Source organism: Zalophus californianus, chromosome 13 (genome assembly GCF_009762305.2).
Source record: "Zalophus californianus isolate mZalCal1 chromosome 13, mZalCal1.pri.v2, whole genome shotgun sequence".
In the NCBI taxonomy this organism is placed as follows: domain Eukaryota; kingdom Metazoa; phylum Chordata; class Mammalia; order Carnivora; family Otariidae; genus Zalophus; species Zalophus californianus.
Window position 1 is genome coordinate 33300255 of NC_045607.1, and position 22120 is coordinate 33322374.

Below are 22120 nucleotides of genomic sequence, written 5' to 3' on the forward strand. Positions count from 1 at the left end.
AATGACATTTTTCAAAGTGCTGGAACAAACAATCCTAAAATCTGTATGGAATCAGAAAAGACCCCGAATCACCAAGGAAATGTTGAAAAAGAAAAACAAAGCTGGGGGCATCACGTTGCCCGATTTCAAGCTATATTACAAAGCTGTGATCACTAAGACAGCATGGTAATGGCACAAAAACAGACATATAGACCAATGGAACAGAATAGAGAACCCAGATATGGACCCTCTCAACTCTATGGTCAAATAGTCTTTGACAAAGCAGGAAAAAAGACAGTCTCTTCAATGAATGGTGCTGGGAAAATTGGACAGCCACATGCAGAAGAATGGAACTCGACCATTCTCTAACACCATACACAAAGATAAACTCAAAATGGATGAAAGACCTCAATGTGAGACAGGAATCCATCAAAATCCTAGAGGAGAACATAGGCAGTAACCTCTTTGACATTGGCCACAGCAACGTCTTTCAAGATACATCTCCAAAAGCTAGTGAAACAAAAGCAAAAATGAACTTTTGGGACTTCATCAAGATAAAAATCTTCTGCACAGCAAAGGAAACAGTCAACAAAACAAAGAGGCAATCCACAGAATGGGAGAATATATTTGCAAATGACACTACTGAAAAAGGGCTGGTATCCAAGATCTATAAAGAACTTCTCAAACTCAATATCCAAAAAAACGAATAATCAAGTCAAAAAATGGGCAAAAGATATGAAAAGACACTTCTCTGAAGAAGACATACAAATGGCTAACAGACACATGAAAAAGTGTTCATCATCATTAGCCATCAGGGAAATTCAAATCAAAACCACATGAGATACCACCTTACACCAGTTAGAATGGCAAAAATGGACAGGGAAAGAAACAACAAATGTTGGAGAGGTTGTGGAGAAAGGGGAGCCCTCTTACACTGTTGGTGGGAAATGCAAGTTGGTACAACCACTTTGGAAAACAGTGTGGAGGTTCCTCAAAAATTTAAAAATAGAGCTACCCTATGACCCAGCAATTGCACTTCTGGGTATTTACCCCAAAGACACAGATGTAGTGAAAAGAAGGGCCATATGCACCCCAATGTTCATAGCAGCAATGTCTGCAATAGCCAAACTGTGGAAAGAGCCGAGATGCCCTTCAACAGATGAATGGATAAAGACGTGGTCCATATATACAATGGAATATTACTCAGCCATCAGAGAGGATGAATACCCAACTTTTACATCAACATGGATGGGACTGGAGATTATGCTAAGTGAAATAAGTCAAGCAGAGAAAGTCAATTATCATATGGTTTCACTTATTTGTGGAACATAAGAAATAGCATGGAGGACATCAGGAGAAGGAAGGGAAAAATGAAGGGGGGGGAATCGGAGGGAGAGATGAACCATGAGAGGCTATGGACTCTGAGAAACAGGGTTTTAGAGGGGAGGGGGGAGGGGGGATTGGTTAGCCCGGTGATGGGTATTAAGGAGGGCACTACTGCATGGAGCACTGGGTTATACGAAAACAATGGTTCGTGGATCACCACACCAAAAACTAGTGATGTATTGTATGGTGACTAACATAACAAAATAAAATTTAAAAAAATAGTTTGGTATTTATTTTAATGTGCCTTAGGTGAAATATAATTTATTATAGCACAAGCCTCTGATTGGTTTTCTGTTTACAATGGTGATATAAAATTTCCATTTGAAATACTTTTAGTAAAGTTCCGACTCTTGATCTCAACTCAGGTCTTGATCTCGGGATGGTGAGTTCAAGCCCTGTATTTGGCTCCACACTGGGCCTGGAGCCTACTTAAAAAAATGTTTGAAATACTTTCAGTAAAATAAGTTTATTTGAGGAAAAAATATTAAGTACATAATAATATAGGAGACGTTATTACAAGAATCTGGCAAAAGTCACAAGTAGGGAATGTAAACAATTGGAAAGTTTGGGAAATACTCATTAATCGAGGGAATGAAATAGATTGACTTGTAGACAGGAGAGTTCAGAATACCAGACAAGTGAAGGGAAAATGGTAGAACTCTTAAAGGATCCAGATTCCAGTTCTAACTGCCACTAAGCCTGTGTGACACTGGCCTCCATCTGGATCTCCACTTTCTTACCTAGAAAATGACTCTAATGCCTTGCTCAGCTTTCCTATTTAGTGGTTCTGTTTCACTTATTATTAGATTATGAACAATTATAATAACAGCCAGCGCATTAAGGTCGGCTGTGAGCTGGATGGTTTCCATAATTCATCATTTTAAATTTCCATAGTAGTCATGAGAGGTAGGTGTTAGTTAATTCCTATTCACCCTTCAAAACCAAGCTCAAGATCATCTATTCAAAGAAGTCCCTCTCTTTCCATCTTAGCCAGTGTCCCTCATCCGTGTTCTCTTACTGTTCTATGTATGCTGTTTTTTTTTTTTTGTTTTTTTTTTTACTTTGTATCCCCAACACCCTGCATTGTTTTGGGTAGAATAAAGAGTCAACAAATGGCCAAAAGAGGGGAAGTTTAAGGGAGAGGAGGGACGCCAGGAGAGGGAGGGGATTGGAAAAGAAAATATATTGCTATCTTATTTTATTACATATGAAAGAAGTAGAATTAAGAGGTAAGAGAACAAAGGGATTAAGTATATGATCTTCTATATTCAAACTCTTGGATCTTCTATATCCACCCAGCTGTGCCACTTACTAGGTGAGTGATTTATGGCAAAGGGTCAATGCCTGTCCTTCAGTTTCTTCATCTATAAAACAAGGATATCAATACTTACCTTAAAGGATGTTGCAGAGACTAAATGAATTATATATAAAATGCTTAGAAGTGTGCCTGGGGTATGGTAAGCAGGTGCTCAATAAACATTTGTTATTATTATTTTTGTGAAATGAATAAAAGGGGAGAAACCCTTTTATTAATTAAAATTAAAATATTATGTGATATTTATCATACAAGAAGCCCAAATTAAGTGTGATTATAGCTTGGAAGGGAGAGATCACTTCTAGATAGGAAGAGGAAGTAGAACAGAATGGTGAAATCTGGACTTTAGAGACAGACGGCCTTGGTTTTGAGCCCTAACTCTGGCACTAATGAGCTTATATGATCTTGGGATATAACCTAATCTCTTTAAACCAGTAATGTCCTTATCAGTGAAGTATGGATAATATTAGTTGGACAGACTAAATGGGATAATGTATGTATATATCAGGTACCTATTATGTGTTTGTAAAGTGGCTAATATTTCATCATCATCATCATCATCATCATCATCATCATCAACAACAACAACAAAGGCTTTGTGAGGCACTCACTATCTGGATGGGCAGATACAAGGAGAGAGCACTGAACAGCCCGGAGGTGTGAATAAAGGTACTGTGGGTGTTAGAGAGAGCCAAGGGCAAACAGGGAGGACAAATGGCACTGTTTAATTAGAATAGCGGATATTTTCAGGAAAGTAATGGGTGGGAAGATTGGGAAGTTGGCTTTAAAGGCCAGGCTGAGAAATTTAGTCTTTAGACTGCAAGTATTACTGAGACTTTACAGTATTCTACACATGGTAATGACCAGTTCAGAGTCAGCCATAAGGGCAATGTTCTAGCTGTTTGTGCAAGACAGTCTGGGGATGGTGAGGGAAGAGGGAAACAGATAAACCACCTAGGAATCTTTTCCAGTATTTCCAATCAGAAGTTGAGGTCCCTCTCTGGGCTGGTAGCATGGGGAAGGATAAGAGGGAATGAACATGTGGGACACTGGGAAGAAGAAACTCATAGAACTGTGTCCATCTGGATGTGAGAAGCGGTGAGGAGGCAGAGGCCAAGACAACTGTGAAGGTTTCCAACTAGATGACCACGAGCATGGTGCTACTGTTCTAATAGAAAGAAACCACAGAGGAGAGTAGCCTTAGGGGGCAGATAGATTTGCTTTTTGCTATGCTAAGTTGGAGGTGCAGTGGGATATTCTGTAATGAATGATATCCAAGAGACACTTGAAAACTTGAGCTTGGAACTCAGACTGATATTTATTTAGAAGATATCTGCACAGAGGTAATAACTAAATGTATACAGTGGATCAACCATCTAAGAAGGGTAGGAGTATACAGAGGAAAGATCAGGGAGTCATCCTTGGGAAATACCTCCCACATTGAGGGAAGTGAAAGAGAAGCCTGTGAGGAAGGATGAGGAAGAGGGAGAGAGGTGAAGAACATATCCCCACAGATGCCAAGAGCCAGAGCAGGCTTCAAGGGGGGTGGAAGTGCTGGGAGGGGTCATGAGTGAGTCTCTCGGAGAGAGAGAGAGAGAGAACTGTGGAGGGGCCACTGGACTTGGCCTCTAGGTATTGCTGATGAGAGAAGAATATGTGGAAAGAAAGACTAGACTGCAGGTGTGAAGGAAGGAAGAAGGGGTGTGGGGGAAAAGGAGGTCAACTGAGTACGGTAGGAGTTCAAGACGTTGGGAAAAGAAAGGATAGAGATGTGGTGGCGGCTCAAGGTTGGAGCAGAATTGTTCTTCCCCAGATGAATGACCACACACAGTTCATCCGGAGATGCCTATTTGTCTATACAGGAAGAAGTAGAAAGAAACATTGGTGGAGGAGGCCAGAGGAGGACATTTGCAACAAACTAGATTGAAAGGCAGGTTGCCGCCATTCTAAAGCCGTAGACCATGTTATCACTAGGAGTCCAGCAGCATCTGCTTTAGCGGAGACAGAACTCATTTATCACGCATCCGCAGACTGTGAGAGAGGGAAACCAGAAACTCTCCCTCTCCACTTAGGAAAACAAAGTTTGATACGCTCTTTGAAAAGAATTCAAAAGCTTTGGAAAAGTATTTTAGCAAGGAAGGAACACTAAGAAAAATAAGTGCATGATATCTTCCCTTTCCTGACTTTTGTGCCCAAATGCACTCTAGGAAAATGCCTCGGTGCATCATTAGACCACTCCAACAATACCTATGAACACCGCCCAAGTTTAGGACCTCCTATCCGCACAGTGCTTTTCATTCTACAAAAAGCTCTCATGATCGCTTTCATTCTCACAGAATCCCTGTGAGGTTTTACTTTTCCTGTTTTACAAGTGAAGAAGCCCAGGATTAGAAAGAACTGAGCAATTTCCCCCCAAATTACACAGCCAGGAAATGGTACAGCTACATACTCTTTGCTCTTTTTCGTACACATTCTCAAATATCACTCACATGGTCCTCACAGTATGATGCTCTAGGTATGGCATGACAAACCACAATGTAGCAGGACTCTGATCTCCCCCTGGTGTGGGGGCTCTATAATTATCAGTATACCCTAAAACTACATTAGCTTTGGAGCACTTGTGTCAGATCATGTTTTTGATGGGATAAAAGTATCCTGTGTGCCCTGCTCACCCCCATCATGAGAGCCCTAGGGGAGAAGCTCTTAGCCATGTTTCCTTCCCTCCCACACCTGCCTGGTTCATTCAGCCCTCTGAAATGCATGAACAAGTCCTCAATATTTAAACTTGCTCCAGACGGGTCAGGAGGTAGAAAAGCCATCTCTCCCTCAATAATGGGTTTGGTCTTGTAGGTAGAACACCAGACTGGGAAGCTGAAGGCCCAGGTTCCAGATTTACTCTAGCTCTGTGACCTGAAATCACTCGATACTTAGCACTTAGTACCTTGATCTGAAAAATGGCGATAGTTATTTTATGTCTGCTGCAAGAATCCAGCGAAAGACTTGTGAAAGTAGGGAGGGCCCCGTGCTGGGTTTAATTTTCTGCTATGGTCGGCTTGAAATTCTTTTTTTTTTTTTTTTAAGAGTTTATTTTTATTTATTTATTTTTTTTTGAGAGAGAGTGTGCGAGCAAGAGGAGGGGCAGAGGGGCAAGCAGCCTTCCCGCTGAGTGTGGAGCTTGACATGGGGCTCAATCCCAGGACCCTCAGATCATGACCTGAGCTGAAGTCAGATGCTTAACTGACTGAGCCACCCTGGTGCCCCTTAACTTGAAATTCTTAATTTTTGTAGGAGGAGCTGTGCATCTTCATTGTGCACTGGGCCCTGCAAATCATGTAGCTTCGTCCTGCCTATATGACCTCTCTGGGCTCCAATCTATAATTAATTGAATTGTTAGGAAATAGACAACCCTCAATACTTCTTCTACTTTACCTTTATATATATATATAGGTGTATATATATATATATATAACTCTAGAATACTGTTAATCCTGCATTTCTCACAGACGGGTATATATATATACCTATAACAATATCTACTTTACCTATTAGCAAAATTTGACACAAATGATCACTCCCTTCTCCTTGAAACATATTTTCCACATGGCTTCTGGGACACTATACTTTTCCGGTTTCCCTCTGCTTCACTGGCTGTTCCTTTGCTGTTTCCTCCCTAATCTGTTAGCATGTCCCAAACTAAACTCCTCATCTCCTGCAAGTCTGCTCCTCCCAGCTTTCCTCATGTATTGATGGTAACTCCATCCTTCCAGTTGCTCAGACCAAAACCCTTGTCTTAGTCTTTGACCATCTCTCACTCCATATCCAACTTGGAAGCTACTCCAGAATCTGACCACTTCTTTACCACTCCCATCACAGTTCAAGGCTTAATCACAGCTCACTTGGATTATTGCAAGACCCTTCTAACTGGTCTCCCTGCTTCTGCCTCCTCCTCCGTCGCTAAGAGTCTATTTTCCACACAGTAGTCGGAATAATCCTTTAAATATATGTCAGATCATATCAGTCTTCTCTTCAAAACCATCCCATGACTATCCATCTCATTCAGAGTAGAAATCCCTACAAGATGCAACAAACTTACCCCTCTGAACCTATTTCCTACCACTGCAGGCCATTTGCCCATGTCTCTTTGCCTGGAATGCCCTCCCAGCTATCAGCTTGGCTGGCCCCTCCTTCGTTCTGCTCAACGGTCACGCTATCCATCAAGCCTTCCTTGACCACCCTATTTAAATAGCAACCAGCATCGACCTTCCCCTCATTCCTTAACCTATTGTTCCCTGCTCAATTTTCTCTAAAACACTCATCACCATCTGATATATTTTTAAAAAATTTGCTTAGCGTTTCTCTCTCCGCATTAGACTGTAGACTGTACAGGCAGGGTCTTTTGTCTTTTAGCTGCCGTATCTCCAGCACATAGGACAGTGCAGTGAATGACAGCAGGCAGAGTTCTGGAACAGACAATGGAATTACTTTTATTAAGTCATAGCCAGGTCGGGTCCTCTGAGTGTATGAAGTACCTTCACAGGCTGCATGCCCTGCATAGAGGAGTGTGGGCATTTATGGGGGGCTCCTGTGGCAGCCTCTCACTAGATTATACTGTGGGGATGGAAAGGTGAGTCAGGAGAGGTGACTACCCCCTAAGAGTTTGACGCTTAGAGAGAGGTTTCACGTGTGTTTATATGCAAATAACTCTAGAACCAGGCAGCATTTGTTAAAAAAATATCCAGCCTTTAATGGCTAAGATCTCACATTCTGGCAATGACTCCAGAGTTTTCTACAGAGAGAAGGGACAATGAACTATGGCTTTTGAACTTGCTGTGTGGCTACTTCTGCCCCAGGCAAGTTCCTGCTCTGGCCTGCTTATCACATCAAAGACACCTTGCCCAACTTCCAATCTAGTTTGCTCCAAAGTCCCTCCACTGGCTTCCTCCACCCACTATTGGCCCTACTACTGTTAACTTAAGACCCCGCCCTCTCATAGTCCCTCCACATTCTGCTTCTAGATACAAGGAACATGAGACAGGAGTGGAATCAACTTAGGAAGGCTGCAGCAGGCTAACGAATCTATTATTTCCTTACAATAAAGATGTGTATGTCTATCTTGAGCATATGGTGCCCAGAATTCAGGGACTACACCTGTTGGTCTTTGCATCCTGACAGTCTTGGTCAACATTTGGCACAGTACGTGCCATTCCCTAAGGTTTGCCGAATCATTGAACTGAATGTAATTAGCCCTGAGTAAGGATCATTCTAATTAAGAAGTACTTCTGCGCATGGAACACTGAGTGTTATACGCAAACAATGAATCATGGAACACTACATCAAAAACTAATGATGTAATGTATGGTGATTAACATAACATAAAAAAAAAGAAGTACTTCTACATCTTCTGTAAGGTACCCCAGAGATATTTTATGAGGTTATTTTATTGAGCTATCATAAGAAACAACCAGTATGAATTAAAGCATCAAATAAAGGGACCAATATTTGAAATACCAGTTTAAATGATAAACACTACTACTTTAAAATTTTTTATTTTTATTTTTTTATTCAGTTAGCCAACATATTACTTTTAAAACTTTTGAGTTTGTATTTGATTTCTTTAAACCCTATATCTGAAAATCCAAAACTTGTCAAGAGACAAATTGCAAATTACACCTTCCATTCCCTCCAGGACTCCTTTGAAGAGAGAGTCTCTGAGGTTATGAGTTTTTAGACCTTTTCTTATGGGAAAGACTGGAGAACTGAGAAACTTAAAGCTAAAGCATTAGGATCTGATGACTGAAAACCACATTAAGTCTGGGTGCTGGGTATATGGGTGTTGGTTATGTAATTCTCGATATTTTCCAGTGTGTTTGAAAAACTTGCTTCTCTCATCCATTCACACTACACATACATTTTCATACGCAGGTAAGATCAAGCCTGAAGAGATAACCTGTCTTATAATCAGTAAGAGGTGCTGTTGGCAATAAGTAAGAAAATTTGGGGCAGGTAAATCATTCCTCTCCTTGGCTCTCAGTTTATCTCTATATAAAATGGGGGGAGGGAACTAGATGGTTTTGGGGACTCTTCTACTTCTAATGCCTTACTAGTCTAGAGAAGTAGGAGGCATCTATTCACATTTTAAAGGTTTTCTCTTTATAAAGGATTCTTTTCAGATTTCCTGCATTTCTTCAGTGCATTTAAAACTATGACTTGGGGGATGCCTGGGTGGCTCAGTCAGTTAAGTGTCTGACTTCCGACTCAGGTCGAAGATCTCAGGGTCCTGGGATCGAGTTCCGCATAGGCTCCCTGCTCAGCGGGGAGTCTGCTTCTCCCTCTGACCCTCAACCCACTTGTGCTCTCTCAAATAAATAAGTAAAAAATAAAATCTAAAAAAAAAACCCATGACTTGGTTTACCAAAATCTGGTTACTATATTTTTATTATTAATAAAAGCAGCTAACACTTGTTAAGCAAGTTCAATATGCCAGGCACATATAAAATGTTTTATACATGTTTTATACAGATTATTTGATTTAATCTTCCCAATAACACCAGGAGATAGATACCAATATTGTCCCCATGTGTAGATAGGTCAATTGGCCCCCCTAGGCTATCTAACTTGCCTAAGCAACACTGGAATTCAAACTCTCTTCAATGCAATCTATGACTCTAGAATACTGTTAATCCTGCGTTTCTCACAGATGGGCTGCTCAGATCAAGGTGTGTTCAGTGGTCCTTCCCTATTTGAACAGTCATGGTCCTCTGTGCCTCCCTGCCTTCTCAAGTGGGGTGACCAACTGGGGATGGGGTAATTCCTCTGGTTTCCACTTAATTTCTGTGGCATAATATGGTCATATTTTCATTACGAAATTCTTTCTGACCTTTCCTGGACAAATAACGGTGGATTTCACTAGTTATCTTGAGTCACTGGACAATGATCAGGTGAGCAGAAAAGGGTTCAGATTTGCTTTGAATTCCTAATTTAGTTCTTTGGGTCTATCATCTAAATTTCACAGCATCTACAGCAAAACTTTACATTATTTTGCAACAGATTAAGGTAAAAAGAATGCCATATGCAGGAAAATCATGTAAGATTAATTTCACATCTTCATAATGTTCACATTCATTATTTTCACTTTTGCACAAGAACTGTGTGAGGTGGGCAAATCAGGAATTATTTACCCACCTTGCAAATGAGGAAAGAGTCACAGAAAGGGGAGGTGACTTATTCTAGGACATGGACCGATTAGTTCCTAGACCTTGGGTCTAGGAAAAAGGACCATCAGACTCAGGCACTTTTTGGCAGACAGAAATAAATGACTGTTGTACCAGAGGCTGTGCCATGCCAGGCTGTGGCCATGGGGCTCCCTCTATAACTAGCAACTATGCTACAGGATGAGGATGGTAGGACTAACCATGCCCCCTACTCATACTTGTGCAGTGTGATAAAGAAAGTAGAAGTAGCCAACAGCTGTGGTCCAACCAGATAAAACTTTTAGGCGGGAAGTTAAGTGACAAGTAAATTTGTGTGCCTGGGTGTCTGTGTGTGTTTAACCGTTAGGTGCTTTTGATATTTTTAAAAAGGTTACTTGTGGAAGTCAGACCAAAGAGCAGGAAGGTATTACAGCAAGATGGATTTGGGAAAGGACCAATCTCACTTGAAACTCCATCAGACACCTAATCCTCACCAAGAAGAGAACCATGTTCCAGGTAATGAAAGAGATCTTGAGAGGTCTCTAGTGGCCACTCAGATGTCTTAGTGACTGTTGGGAAGAACTGAGGCTGTGATTATTTTCCTAATTTTTATGAATCTGGCTCCCAAAAAGGACATAATTGAGTATGTTCACATAACCTTAGATGGGAAGGATTGGGATTGTATACCTTCTGAGGTGACTTCTAGCGCATTGATTCTAGTAAGCCAGAGAAACACAAGGAGATAGCAAGTAAATTATTAATAATATATTCAAGTGAAAGAAAATGAAAATACCCAGTACTGGATGGTTGTGGTAAAACAAGTACACACTTATACTTTTATAGTAATGTAAATTTGGTATGATTTTTGGAAAGAGATCTGGTCTACTTATTGCCACAACTGTAATAGCGCTTATTCTCTTGACTCACTAAACTTAGTCTTGAGTCTGTCCTAACGTGGCATTTCTCAAAACGTTTTTTGCAGAACCCTAGGCCTTGAGACAGTTTTTAAAACACTTTTGTGCCATGGATCCCTTTGGCATTCTGATGAACCTATAGACCCCTTTTTTTTTTAAAGATTTTATTTATTTATTCATGAAAGACAGACAGAGAGAGAGAGAGAGAGAGAGAGGCAGAGGGAGAAGCAGTCTCCCAAGGAGCAGGGAGCCCGATGCGGGACTCGATCCCAGGACCCTGGGATCATGACCTGAGGTGAAGGCAGACGCTTAACCATCTGAGCCACCCAGGCACCCACCTATAGACCCCTTTTTAAAATAAATATTTTAAATACATAAAATTGATAGGATTCCAAAGGAAACAACTCTAAGATACAGTTATCAAAATGAAAAATTGTGATACAACAATATATATGCTTATTTATGGATGTATTAAATAACAAGATTATATTAAGTGGGTCTAAAACCATTGTATCAAATCAAATATATTATCTCAAATAAATTATATTTTAAGGTATCTGAAACAACTGTATTGTAATATGAAAAAAATCTGATTTCTTTTGGTGACAAAGTCACTTACTGCACAAAAATTGCTGAGGTTTGTCACCTACGTTCATAATTGAAGGAAATGTAATTAGACATTGGTGAAAATAAAGGTATAATATTCTTCCATCTAAGTTCACCATAAGAACTTCTGTCCTAAGAACAAAAGGTGCTGTGGTCCAAGGGCATGCTCTGGCTCTTGGGGATCTCAGTGCAAGTTTGTAATCACTTTACAGGCTCTAAGAAGACCCATTAACTTTTCACAAAAAACAGAAAAAGGCAACAGAACATTTTTTTGATAAACAGAAAAAGGCAACAGAACCTTTTTTTGATAACTTTCCAAAGAACTTAGAGAAACATCATCCTAAGGAAAAAAATTCAAAAGGAAAAAAGCTGTATGCATGAATATTCTTATTATAATTTGATCTACAATGGCAAAAAAAAAAACCCTTAAAATTGGCAACAACCAATACAAGTGGAATGACTGGGCAAACAGGAATCCATCAACTTGATTAAAGTTATAAGGACTATCTCATAGAAAATATATCTGACATAATGTTAGATTAATAATGATATATGGTATACTGTCATTACAAATTTGTGTAATATATGGGCTAGATGGGTATGAGAAATAAAATGAAAATGGGTTATAATGTGAAGGATGGCAGAACATGGCTAATTTTTTTCTTTTATGTTCCTATAATATGTAAAATTATTTTGAAGAAATTAATGGGTTGATGGCACACTTAGGTACTGACCCTTTCATTTAAAAATGTTTACTGAATGTTTGTTCCTAGGCATTCTTTGGAGGTACAAGGGTAAATAAGATATGGTCCTTGTCCCCCCAAAGCTCGGAACAAAACAGACACCTAGTATAGGGGTTCTACCACTCTGCCATAGGACTCTTGCTGATAAATGCCACAATTTATCACTGCATCCTCTAACTTCCATTTTGATCCTACAGAAGTCATTGGAACTTGGAATTTGCGAAACAGAGAGCAACTCAGAAAAAGGAAAGCTGAAGCACAAGAGAAGCAAAATTTGCAATGGCATTTTGGGTATAGTATCATTGCAAGGGAAAAGGAACTGATATTTGTCAAGTATGTGCTGTGGGTCAAGTAGCGCTGAGTGCTTTTACATACTATATTTATCTTTCCAACAATCCCATAATTTGGGAGGTGTTATCCCTATTTTACAAAAAAAAAAAAAAAAAAAGGAACCAAGTCTTCAAAGGTTAAATCTCTTGCCTAAAGTCACATAGCTAGTAAAGGGGTGGGAACAGAATTTTATTCCTATTCTTTTTATTTTTTTTAAAGATTTTATTTACTTATTTGTCAGAGAGAGAGAGCACAAACAGGGGGAGTGGCAGGCAGAGGGAGAAGCAGGCTCCCTATTGAGCAAGGAGCCCGATGCGGGACTCGATCCCAGGACCCTGGGTCATGACCTGAGCTGAAGGCAGACGCTTAACTGACTGAGCCATCCAGGCGTCCCTCTTCCTGTTCTTTTTAAATAAAAGCCCCAGGCAGTTGAATTATACTGTAGAGAGGTCTGGTGTTCTACTACTCTGGTGATATAAACATAGAAACATCTTGTTGGGAGCAGGAGATAACTTTGAGGAGAACTTCGTTAGTTTTCCAGGCTTTCAATTAGTAAAATCCTAATTGAATGAGTGCGTTAACTCTCCATGGAATAAACCATGGAAATAAGTGATGGAAGAGTTTAGGAGTTTTTAAATCTCCAAGCAAAGTCACCTGTATATAATCTCAGGGAGGGAGTACGAGACCATGATTATAAATGAGGCAGCTTCTAAGTGCATCCATTTAGAATAGGAGTATGAAAACAGAGGTACTTGGAGATGCTTGGAGATAGAAATGGGGAGTCCAAGGAGCCAAAGTGCAACACCCATCTAAGCCAGAGTATCTCAACCTGGGCACTATTGATGCTGTGGGCAGGATAATTCTTTGTGTGGGAGGCTGTTCTGTGCATTGCAGATGTTTAGCAGCATCTCTGGCATCTAGAAAGTAATAGCACTCCCCTACCCACATTGTGACAATCAAAAATGTTTCCAGACATTGTCAAATGTCTCCTGGCATGGGACATAGGGAGGGGGGTGATGAAGGGGCAAAATTGCCTCCCAGTTGAGAACCACTCATCTAAACACTCTTATATTATTATTGTTGTTGTTGTTGTTGTTAAATTAGCAGTTAGATTTGCATTTCTTCATTGCTGCAAAAATGTTTCTTTCGATGGCAAAGATAAAATAGGTATACATATTTCTAGGCATTGTTTAAAAAAAAGTACAACCTAAATGTTTTAGCACTTTTCTGGAGAAAGGGCACCTATCACCCCAGTGGACTGAATTACTGGCTATTCTGCTACAGCACCAATCAGCTCACATATGATTGGTAAATAGGAGAATGATGTCAGTATAATGTGGAAGTTGTATGGGTTCGAGATTTTTCCTAGTCAAAAGGGAATGCAATTAAAACCTTTGGTAGGAAAGGGAAAAGCTTTCAGCTGCTGCATAAGCAGGGTCCTTTTCAGCCTGCCTCTGGGGCTCCTTCCCCAGAGGACAGGACTGGCCCTGCACAGCTCTCCACATGTAGGTTGCACTTGCCCAAGCCCTGTGCCCAGCCCAAGGGCAGCCCTGCTGGCTCAGAGCACCACCAGCATTTGCACGATCTCAGCAGCTGAAAGCCTGCATTTACACTGCTGTTTTGTGTATTTTTGCTATGTCCCAGGCAGCCTCCAGCCAGGGGAAGCTGCCTGTCTGTACTACTCAATTTATCTCCCGGGTACCCGTTATTGTTTTTGTTAGTGTTAAAAAGTTGCACAGGGGGTGCCTCTATGGCTCAGTTGGTTAAGCCCCCGACTTCTGATCTGGCTCAGGTCTTGATCTCAGGGTTGAGGGTTCAAGCCCCGCATCGGGCCTACTTAATAAAAAGAAAAAACAAAAAAGTTGCACAGGATTTGGGTCATTTGCCTTAACTCTATTTCTCCCCACAAGCACTGTATTTTAGTGTATGATTTTGCAGAAAGGTTTTCCAGGAGTTACGTTATATTATGTTATAGCAGAAACTTCTATACTCAAGTCCTGTGGCGGGTGACTCTATTGAAGAATATCCTATTAGCTCCCCTAATTCCATACTCTCCAAGAAACCTTCTGATCATTATTTGGCTTCTCAAATACTTGCTACAGAGAAAGAATTACATTCATGTTAGTCCAAATATCCTCTGCTATGTGACTCTGCTTTTCTCACTGTTCACTTAAAAATTGGTCTTTAGGTTTATATATTTGTCTCTCTGAGATGGTTGATAAGTTCTATCCCTGATAAATGGAGTTAGTCTCAGTGTGCTGATAGAATTGGGTTTCTGAGTTTGCTGGCTTGGGGCGGGGGCAAGGCTGAAAAAGTCACTGAAGTGACACTTCAGTGTCACTTCAAAAGTCACTGAGATGACACCTTGGTGAGCCTCTCGGCAGCTGGCTGGCCATGATCTTGTGACACATCTCTATATTACTGAGGGCTGTTCTTACTACAACATACCACACACTGAAACCTTAGTGGTTCCAGAGAGAAGCAGGGGAGTATAACGGTTGAGAGCCCTGGCTATTAAAGCCAGAATGACTAGATTTGAAGCGTGCCCCCCCGTCTAGCCAATTGGCCTGGAACAAGAAAGTGCCGCGGTTTTGTCATCTGCAAAATGGAGATAATAATAGTATTTGCCTCATAAGTGTATGATGTGAAGGTTATACGAGATAACAGAATAAGTAAATTGCTCAAAACAGTGCCTGGCTCATAGGAAGTCCTGTGCTTCCTGTATTAATATGACTACTACTTTATAGTTGAATAATTCATTCATCCAAGTTGTTATATGCAATTCTTTTTTTTAAATTAATTTATTTTTAGAGAGAGAGAGAGTGCATGAGTGGGGGGAAGGGGTGAGGGGAAGCAGACTCCCTGCTGAGCTGGGAGCCCAACATGGGGCTCAATCTCAGGACCCTGAGATCATGACCTGAGCCAAAACCAAGCACTGGATGCTTAACCCACTGAGCTACCTGGGCGCCCTTATTTTATGCCATTCTTTCAACAACCACATGAAGTTGGACAGATACCATTTACTCCATTTTACCTATGAAGAAACCAAGGCATAGAGAGTTTAAATGACCTGTCCATGATCACATAGCTGATCAGTGACAGAGTCTGGATTAAATTTTAGGCCACATAGATATGTTTGCATCTTTTGAAAAACTACCATGAAGAACATGGAACATAACTCAAAATCCCTCGGATAGAGATCTACCTAACAAATTATTTAGGATTTAATATCTAGGATGAAATAAGTGTTTCCTGAAAAAGTCACACATACCATCTTCTAAAAATCTGACAATAAGGACTTTATAAATTACCTTGTGTCCTTTGTTACTTGGAATTAAACTCTAAAATGCTGAAGTGTTATCCTATCGTTTTTATGCAACATTTTCTTCTATATTATTTTAATACTTATTTTCGACTGTCTTATTACATATGTAACTTTTTAAATTGATTTCAAACTGGTTTTTGTGAGGCAACCTTTAAGAAAATTTAACTATGGAAATCTTCAAACATAAACAAAGGTAGAATAGGGTACCCATTTAAGTGTGCAAGGAATTATGAGCACTGCAGAGACATAAAAGCACTGGTTTTATCTAGTTTGCTAAAAGAAATACGAATATTTACTATAAGAATATTCCCCCAGAAGTAATGAGAATCTGAGGCAGGCTATGTTCCTCACCTAAAAGCATGACCCTCATCATAAATCCTGAATAAGGAGAGCATTTCAGCCTGTGATCTCTAAGAAAAGGCTCCACAGAGCAGGTAGCCTGGAACAGAATTTCAATAGGTTTAGAAAAATGATGAAATGTTTATTTATAGTACCTCTTCTTCCCCCAACCTCCCAGCCCATCTGCATTAGCCATCTGTATTTGGTTATAGTGACAGTACCTAACAATTTGTCATTGGCCGCAGTTTCCATGCATATCCTTTTATCTTTTAGATCCTTCATCTAGCTATTAATTTGGAGTAGGTATAATATGGCCACTCATGCCTTTCCACCAGGCTTCTTTACTTCCAGAAATGGTTTTGCAGCTTTTGACCCAGCTTACAGTACATCTCATTTGACATGTATCACGGCTATTTAGGATTCTGCACACAGGATGCTGAATTAGATAAGCAATTAGATATACATCTTCTGTCTACAGGCTGCATAGACAAGGAGCTGTGCCTGGATGGCAGATCTAGAAACACAATTGTATCCGTTTGCCCAGGGCATAGTGGGACTAACTCACACAAACTAAACCCAAAGAGACTACTGTATAAACCAGCATGCCAGTCTATTCCTTTATAACATGAGTTATACGTTTCTTTAACCAATCTTTAAGTGTATGCTCTCAAACACGCACATGCGCTCTACACTCACCAAGAAGATTCTGTGTGAGCCAGGTGTCAGAGACAAAAAGTCCCCGAGGGACATTCATCTCCTGACAATGGAGAACATCTAGCACTACTCCTTCATTTTACAAACAAGGAGGTTGAGGCCTAGAGAGATTAAGCGGTTTGTTCATGGTCATGAAACACGGCAGGCAGCGGGAGACCTGGGGCTGTTATCGCGAAGCATTTCTTCCAATCCTGTAGCCCCGTTGCTGACACTAATTCTGATCTTCCACAGAGAGAAAAAATGCAAGCGGCCAAGGACAGGAAAAGGAAATAAAAGAGGCAGAAAGAGACAACAAAATACAAAACTGAAGGAGGAATCTCAGTCACAATTTAAAAAGGACATGATGGAGAAAGCACTGGCACCTATGGAGAAAGAGACTGAACCGCCTAGGAGTATAACCGAAGTGCTGTCCCTGGTAGCCTCTCCCAAAAAAGTTGTGCCTGAGAGACAATTTTCTACAGTGGATCAAGAAAGCATTATACATCAGGAAAATTCTTCTGAGTTACAAGAAACAGTGGTACAAAACCATCCTTCTGAAACATGCCAAGATGTGGCTGACCCTGGAGCCCTCTCTCCTAAAATATGCCAAGAAACAGCTGTACTTCAAGGCCATCCTTCTAAAACGTGTCCAGATATGGCTGAACCTGAAGCCCTCTCTCTTACAATGTGCCAGGAAACAGCCGTATTTCAAAACCATCCTTCCAGATTGTGCCCTGATATGGCTGAACCTGAAGCCCTCTTTCCTAAAATGTGCCAAGAAACAGCTGTAGTCAAAGTCCTTCCTTCTAAAACACCTGAAGACATAGCTGACCTGGAAGGATGCTCTCTTGAAGCATTCCCCAAACCAGATATGCCTAAAGGGTATGCTCTTGAAACATACCAAAAAAGAGCTGAACCTGAGGAATACAATTCTGAACCAGATCAAGCAATGGCTGAGGTTGAAAGCTTCTTTCCTAAAACAGAAGAAATAGCTGTACCTAAAGACCTTTCTACAAAAACACACCAAGAGTCAGTTGAACCTGAACACTTCTCTTATGAAACATATAAAGAAATTGCTGTGCCTAAAGCATCCTCTCGAAACACAGTCCAAGAAATGCCTGCTCCTGAGGAATATCCACCTGAAATATATCAAGAAACACCTGGGCCTGAGGATTGTTCACCTGAAATATACCAAGAAACACTTGGGCCTGAAGACTATTCACCTGGAATATACCAAGAGACACCTGGGCCTGAAGACTATTCACCTGAAATATACCAAGAAACACTTGGGCCTGAAGATCTTTCTACTAAGGCATATAAAAATAAGGATCTGCCTAAAGAATGCTTTTCAGAACCATACCAAGAAACAGGTGGGCCCCAAGGCCAGGATCCTAAAGCACACCAGGAGGATGCTAAGGATGTTTATACTTTTCCTCGAGGTAGGGTGTTTTACTGGGATAAGTCAGCAACACTGCCACTTAATGGGGTTTTGTTCCCCATTTATAATGAGAGCACTAACATAGATGCATGTCCCTCAGAGTGGTGATTTATAGCCTTCTTTAACAATCGTAGAGTATCTCCCGTTATTGCAAAGGATATCATTAATCTCATTAGCTAGTTTCGAGTAAAAAAATGTTTTTCAGCCAACCAATGTTTGTTTGGCACATTTATGAAGAATTAAAAGAAAACAATTGAAAATATAAGTGTGTATAGTAGGTATTTGACATACTTTCCATTCTGGGAAGCTTTAGCCAGTGAAGTGAAATGAACCCAACATAAGATGAATTATGTACAAAATATTTTAAAGAACAATCAAGTATAAATTAACAAGAAAGCTTCAGGAATACAGTTTTTCTTGAGAATGAAAATTCCCCAGCAAACTAAAAGCAAGTAAATTCAGGGTACAAGGTACCAAGGGATTTATACAGGTACAAAATATGATCCTGTTACTGAGGAACTCATTTTTGTAGGATTTATCAGGTTTGCCAAAACCCCTCTCTATTTCAATGTCTGTTCCTGAAAAGCCTTCTCCTAAGCATAACACTTTTAAGATAATGTGACCTTTCTTCAGTTTGACTTAAGCGAGAACCTCGATTGCCTTTTACAATAAGCAATGGGCTGAATCTACCAGACCAGAGTTCTCCCCAGGGAATTGTTTTCTAAAGAAATCCCTCTGGTAGCTTATTTGTTCTCGTTCCTAAAAGATGAGTGCAACAAAAGCAGGGGTTAGTTGGGTTCCCACAGGTACAGGTTTTGAAGAAATACCTTGAAAAAATTAGAGTAAAAAGCAGACAGGCAAGGGGTGCCTGGGGGCTCATTCGTTAAGCGTCCGCCTTCGGCTCAGGTCACGGTCCCAGGGTCCTGGGATCGAGCCCCACATCAGGCTCCCTGCTAGGCGGGAAGCCTGCTTCTCCCTCTCCCACTCCCCCTGCTTGTGTTCCCTCTCTCGCTGTGTCTCTCCCTGTCAAATAAATAAAATCTTTAAAAAAAAAAAAAAAGCAGATAGGCGAAGCATGGGCCTATGCCAACAGGAGCCCCTGCTGGAGAAGCAGCTCTCATCCACACAGGGCACCGTTCTAAGAGGTTCATTCTTGCTAAGGTTAATGTGGGCAATTAATTCATGCTTTTCTTGTTTCGGGGTTTTGTCTGGCCAAACAAATGGAAATATGTACCCTTTTTACTGATTAGGAAATATTCATAATAATGAATTATGAATGTTTATTATGATAAATGAGAGCAATATGTAAGTGAATATAGAGTAAGTCCACTCTAATACCATCTCCTATCTCTGATCCTCATCCGGAAGGTTGTTTTCCTTTGTTTTAACAAGTGAGATAGTAGAATACATCTATTCTGTAACCTGCATTTTTTCACATACAATATATATCATGGCCATCTTAATGACATCTTTGGTAACATTTGTACGGTATGCTGTTATCTGTGCAATAATTTGTTCAACCAATCTTTGAAATGACGAACATTTAGGGTACTGCCAAGTTTTACTATTATAACAGTATTCAATGAACATCATTGGAAGTAACATTTATTGGGCACTTTTTATGTGCCAGAAACTATTAAACCTTTTGTGTGAATTATTTTATTCAAAGTTAAAAGCCCTAATAGAAAAACAATTATTATCCCCATTTCATAGATAAGGAAACTGAGGCACTGGAAGCTTAAGTTTGTCTGATTATATTCTTTGGATAAATCCCCAGAAATTGAAATGCTGAGCCAAAGTGTACCCACATTTAATGTTTGGATACATTCTGTCAGACTAGCCTCCACAAATATTGTAGCAACTCACACAAACCAAGAGTTTATATGTGTCTTTCCCCTAGGCCCTTGCCAATACTTCATCTGATTACATTTAAAAAACTTTTCTGGGGCACCTGGGTGGCTCAGTTGGTTAAATGTCTGACTCCTGATTTTGGCTCAGGTCATGATGTCAGGGTCCTAGGATAGAGTCCCATGTCAGCGTCTGCGCTCAGTAGGGAGCCTGCTTAAGGATTCTCTCTCTCCCTCTGCCGCTTCCCCTGCTCTTGCCCCCACTTCTCTAAAAAAAATAAATAAATCTTTTTAAAAAATAAAAATAAAAAACCGTCTCCTATATGTTAGGTTAAAAAAAAACAAAACCAAACAACCTAATTGTTTTAATTTCCACTTTTTAAATAACTACTGCTACTAGGCATTAGTATTATCATGAATTTGAATTTCATGACTGTTATAAATTTGAATTTTTTCTTTTGAGAATTGCCTGTTTGAATTCCTATTCCATTTTAAATTTGATTTTTTTGGATTGATTTTAAAAATCCCTGTATAATAGTTATTAAGCCTTCACCTACATATAAGTTATAAATATTTTCCCTGTTGCTTTTGATTTAACTTTATTTATAGTGGGTTTTGTCATCTACATGATAAGATTTTAATTATTTATTTATTTTATTTATTTTTTTAAAGATTTTATTTATTTTTTTGACAGAGAGAGAGACAGCGAGAGAGGGAACACAAGCACGGGGAGTGGGAGAGGGAGAAGCAGTCTTCCCGCTGAGCAGAGAGCCCGATGTGGGGCTCGATCCCAGGACCCTGGGATCATGATGTGAGCTGAAGGCAGACGCTTAACGACTGAGCCACCCAAGCGCCCCAATTTTTAATTTTTATTTATTCAAAACTGTCATGATTTTAATATTTAGTTATTCAAACCAGTCATTCTTTTCCTTTATGGTTTCTGGTCTGTGTTCTGCTTAGAAAGGCCTTTCTAATCCTAAGATTATAAAAAAACATTTTATTGTTCCTACAACACTTATGGTATTTTAATATTTAAATCTTTAATTCATCTGAAATTTGCTTTTGTGCGAGGTATGAGGTAGAGAGTTTTTTTTCCCTCTAGGTAGTCAATTGTTTCAATACCATTTATTGAACCTATTTTCATATTTTATTTTACAGAAATGAGAGAAAAACCCAAAGCAGAAGAACCAGAGATACCAGCAATTCCAAATGTTCCTCAAGAAATTCATCCAGAAAATGATGTCTTTAGTTATGTTTTGTTTTAACAATGCTCAACCATCAATAGTTGTCCAACAAAATACACATCTTAATATATTATGTGTGTGGTTTTTTCAAAACACTGTAGATCTCTACAATACTCATTAATATTTTAAGGTTTTTTTTTTTCATGTATAGACTATATCTGGGAGAACGAAGGTGTTTTTTCAGGCTCTATTACATAGATGATATCCTGCTAGTGTGTGTGTGTGTGTGTGTGTGTGTGTGTGTGTGTGTGTGTGTATACATATATCGGGGTGAGGATAGTGGGGGGAGAGACAGAAATGGGAAAGGGATGGCTGAATAACTGATCCCCCCCTTAAGAACAAACCTTTCTTTGGTTAATTCCTTTATTTTAATTTATTTTTTCCTTGGTTAATTCTTTTTTTTTTTTTTAATTCCTTGGTTAATTCTTAAAAGTAGAGAAAGTATTGTCTGAACACTTAAAATCCGGGGGAGTAATAGTTTTCTTGTAAACTTTGTTCACTTATCAATGTAACAACAGCTTCAACATTTTATTCAGACTTGGTAGGCTTTTAAAGTTAATTTTGACAATTACTCTGGGACTCCTTCAAAGATATTTTGAGGTGATGAGTGATGAATACAGCTTACTGGAGTGTTTGAATTTTGATTTTCTCTTTTTCCTTTTTAAATATTGTATTTGTGCAGAATGTACATTAAATCTTTATTACATGTTTCACCATTACCAGGGGTTTAATCTAGTCTTGTGGGGGGGAATAAAACAGAATATAAATAAT

The 22120-nt window shown here is 39.7% G+C and overlaps 1 protein-coding gene across 7 annotated transcripts; it reads left to right on the forward strand.

Moving 5' to 3' along the window:
• Positions 1–2068: 2068 nt before the first annotated feature.
• Positions 2069–21419, forward strand: HEMGN (hemogen). Of its 7 annotated transcripts, none has more exons than XM_027615798.1 (7): positions 2069–2271; positions 2580–2680; positions 3274–3349; positions 10261–10386; positions 12331–12424; positions 17073–18259; positions 21264–21419. In XM_027615798.1, exons 4-7 carry the CDS (start codon positions 10308–10310, stop codon positions 21368–21370), a joined length of 1467 nt encoding a protein of 488 aa, XP_027471599.1. In that variant the 5' UTR covers positions 2069–2271; positions 2580–2680; positions 3274–3349; positions 10261–10307; the 3' UTR covers positions 21371–21419. The 7 variants fall into 7 exon arrangements, with proteins under 7 accessions (XP_027471599.1, XP_027471601.1, XP_027471604.1 ...); XM_027615800.1 differs by having other exon boundaries at positions 2665–2680; XM_027615803.1 differs by lacking the exon at positions 2580–2680 and adding an exon at positions 8603–8683.
• Positions 21420–22120: the final 701 nt, after the last annotated feature.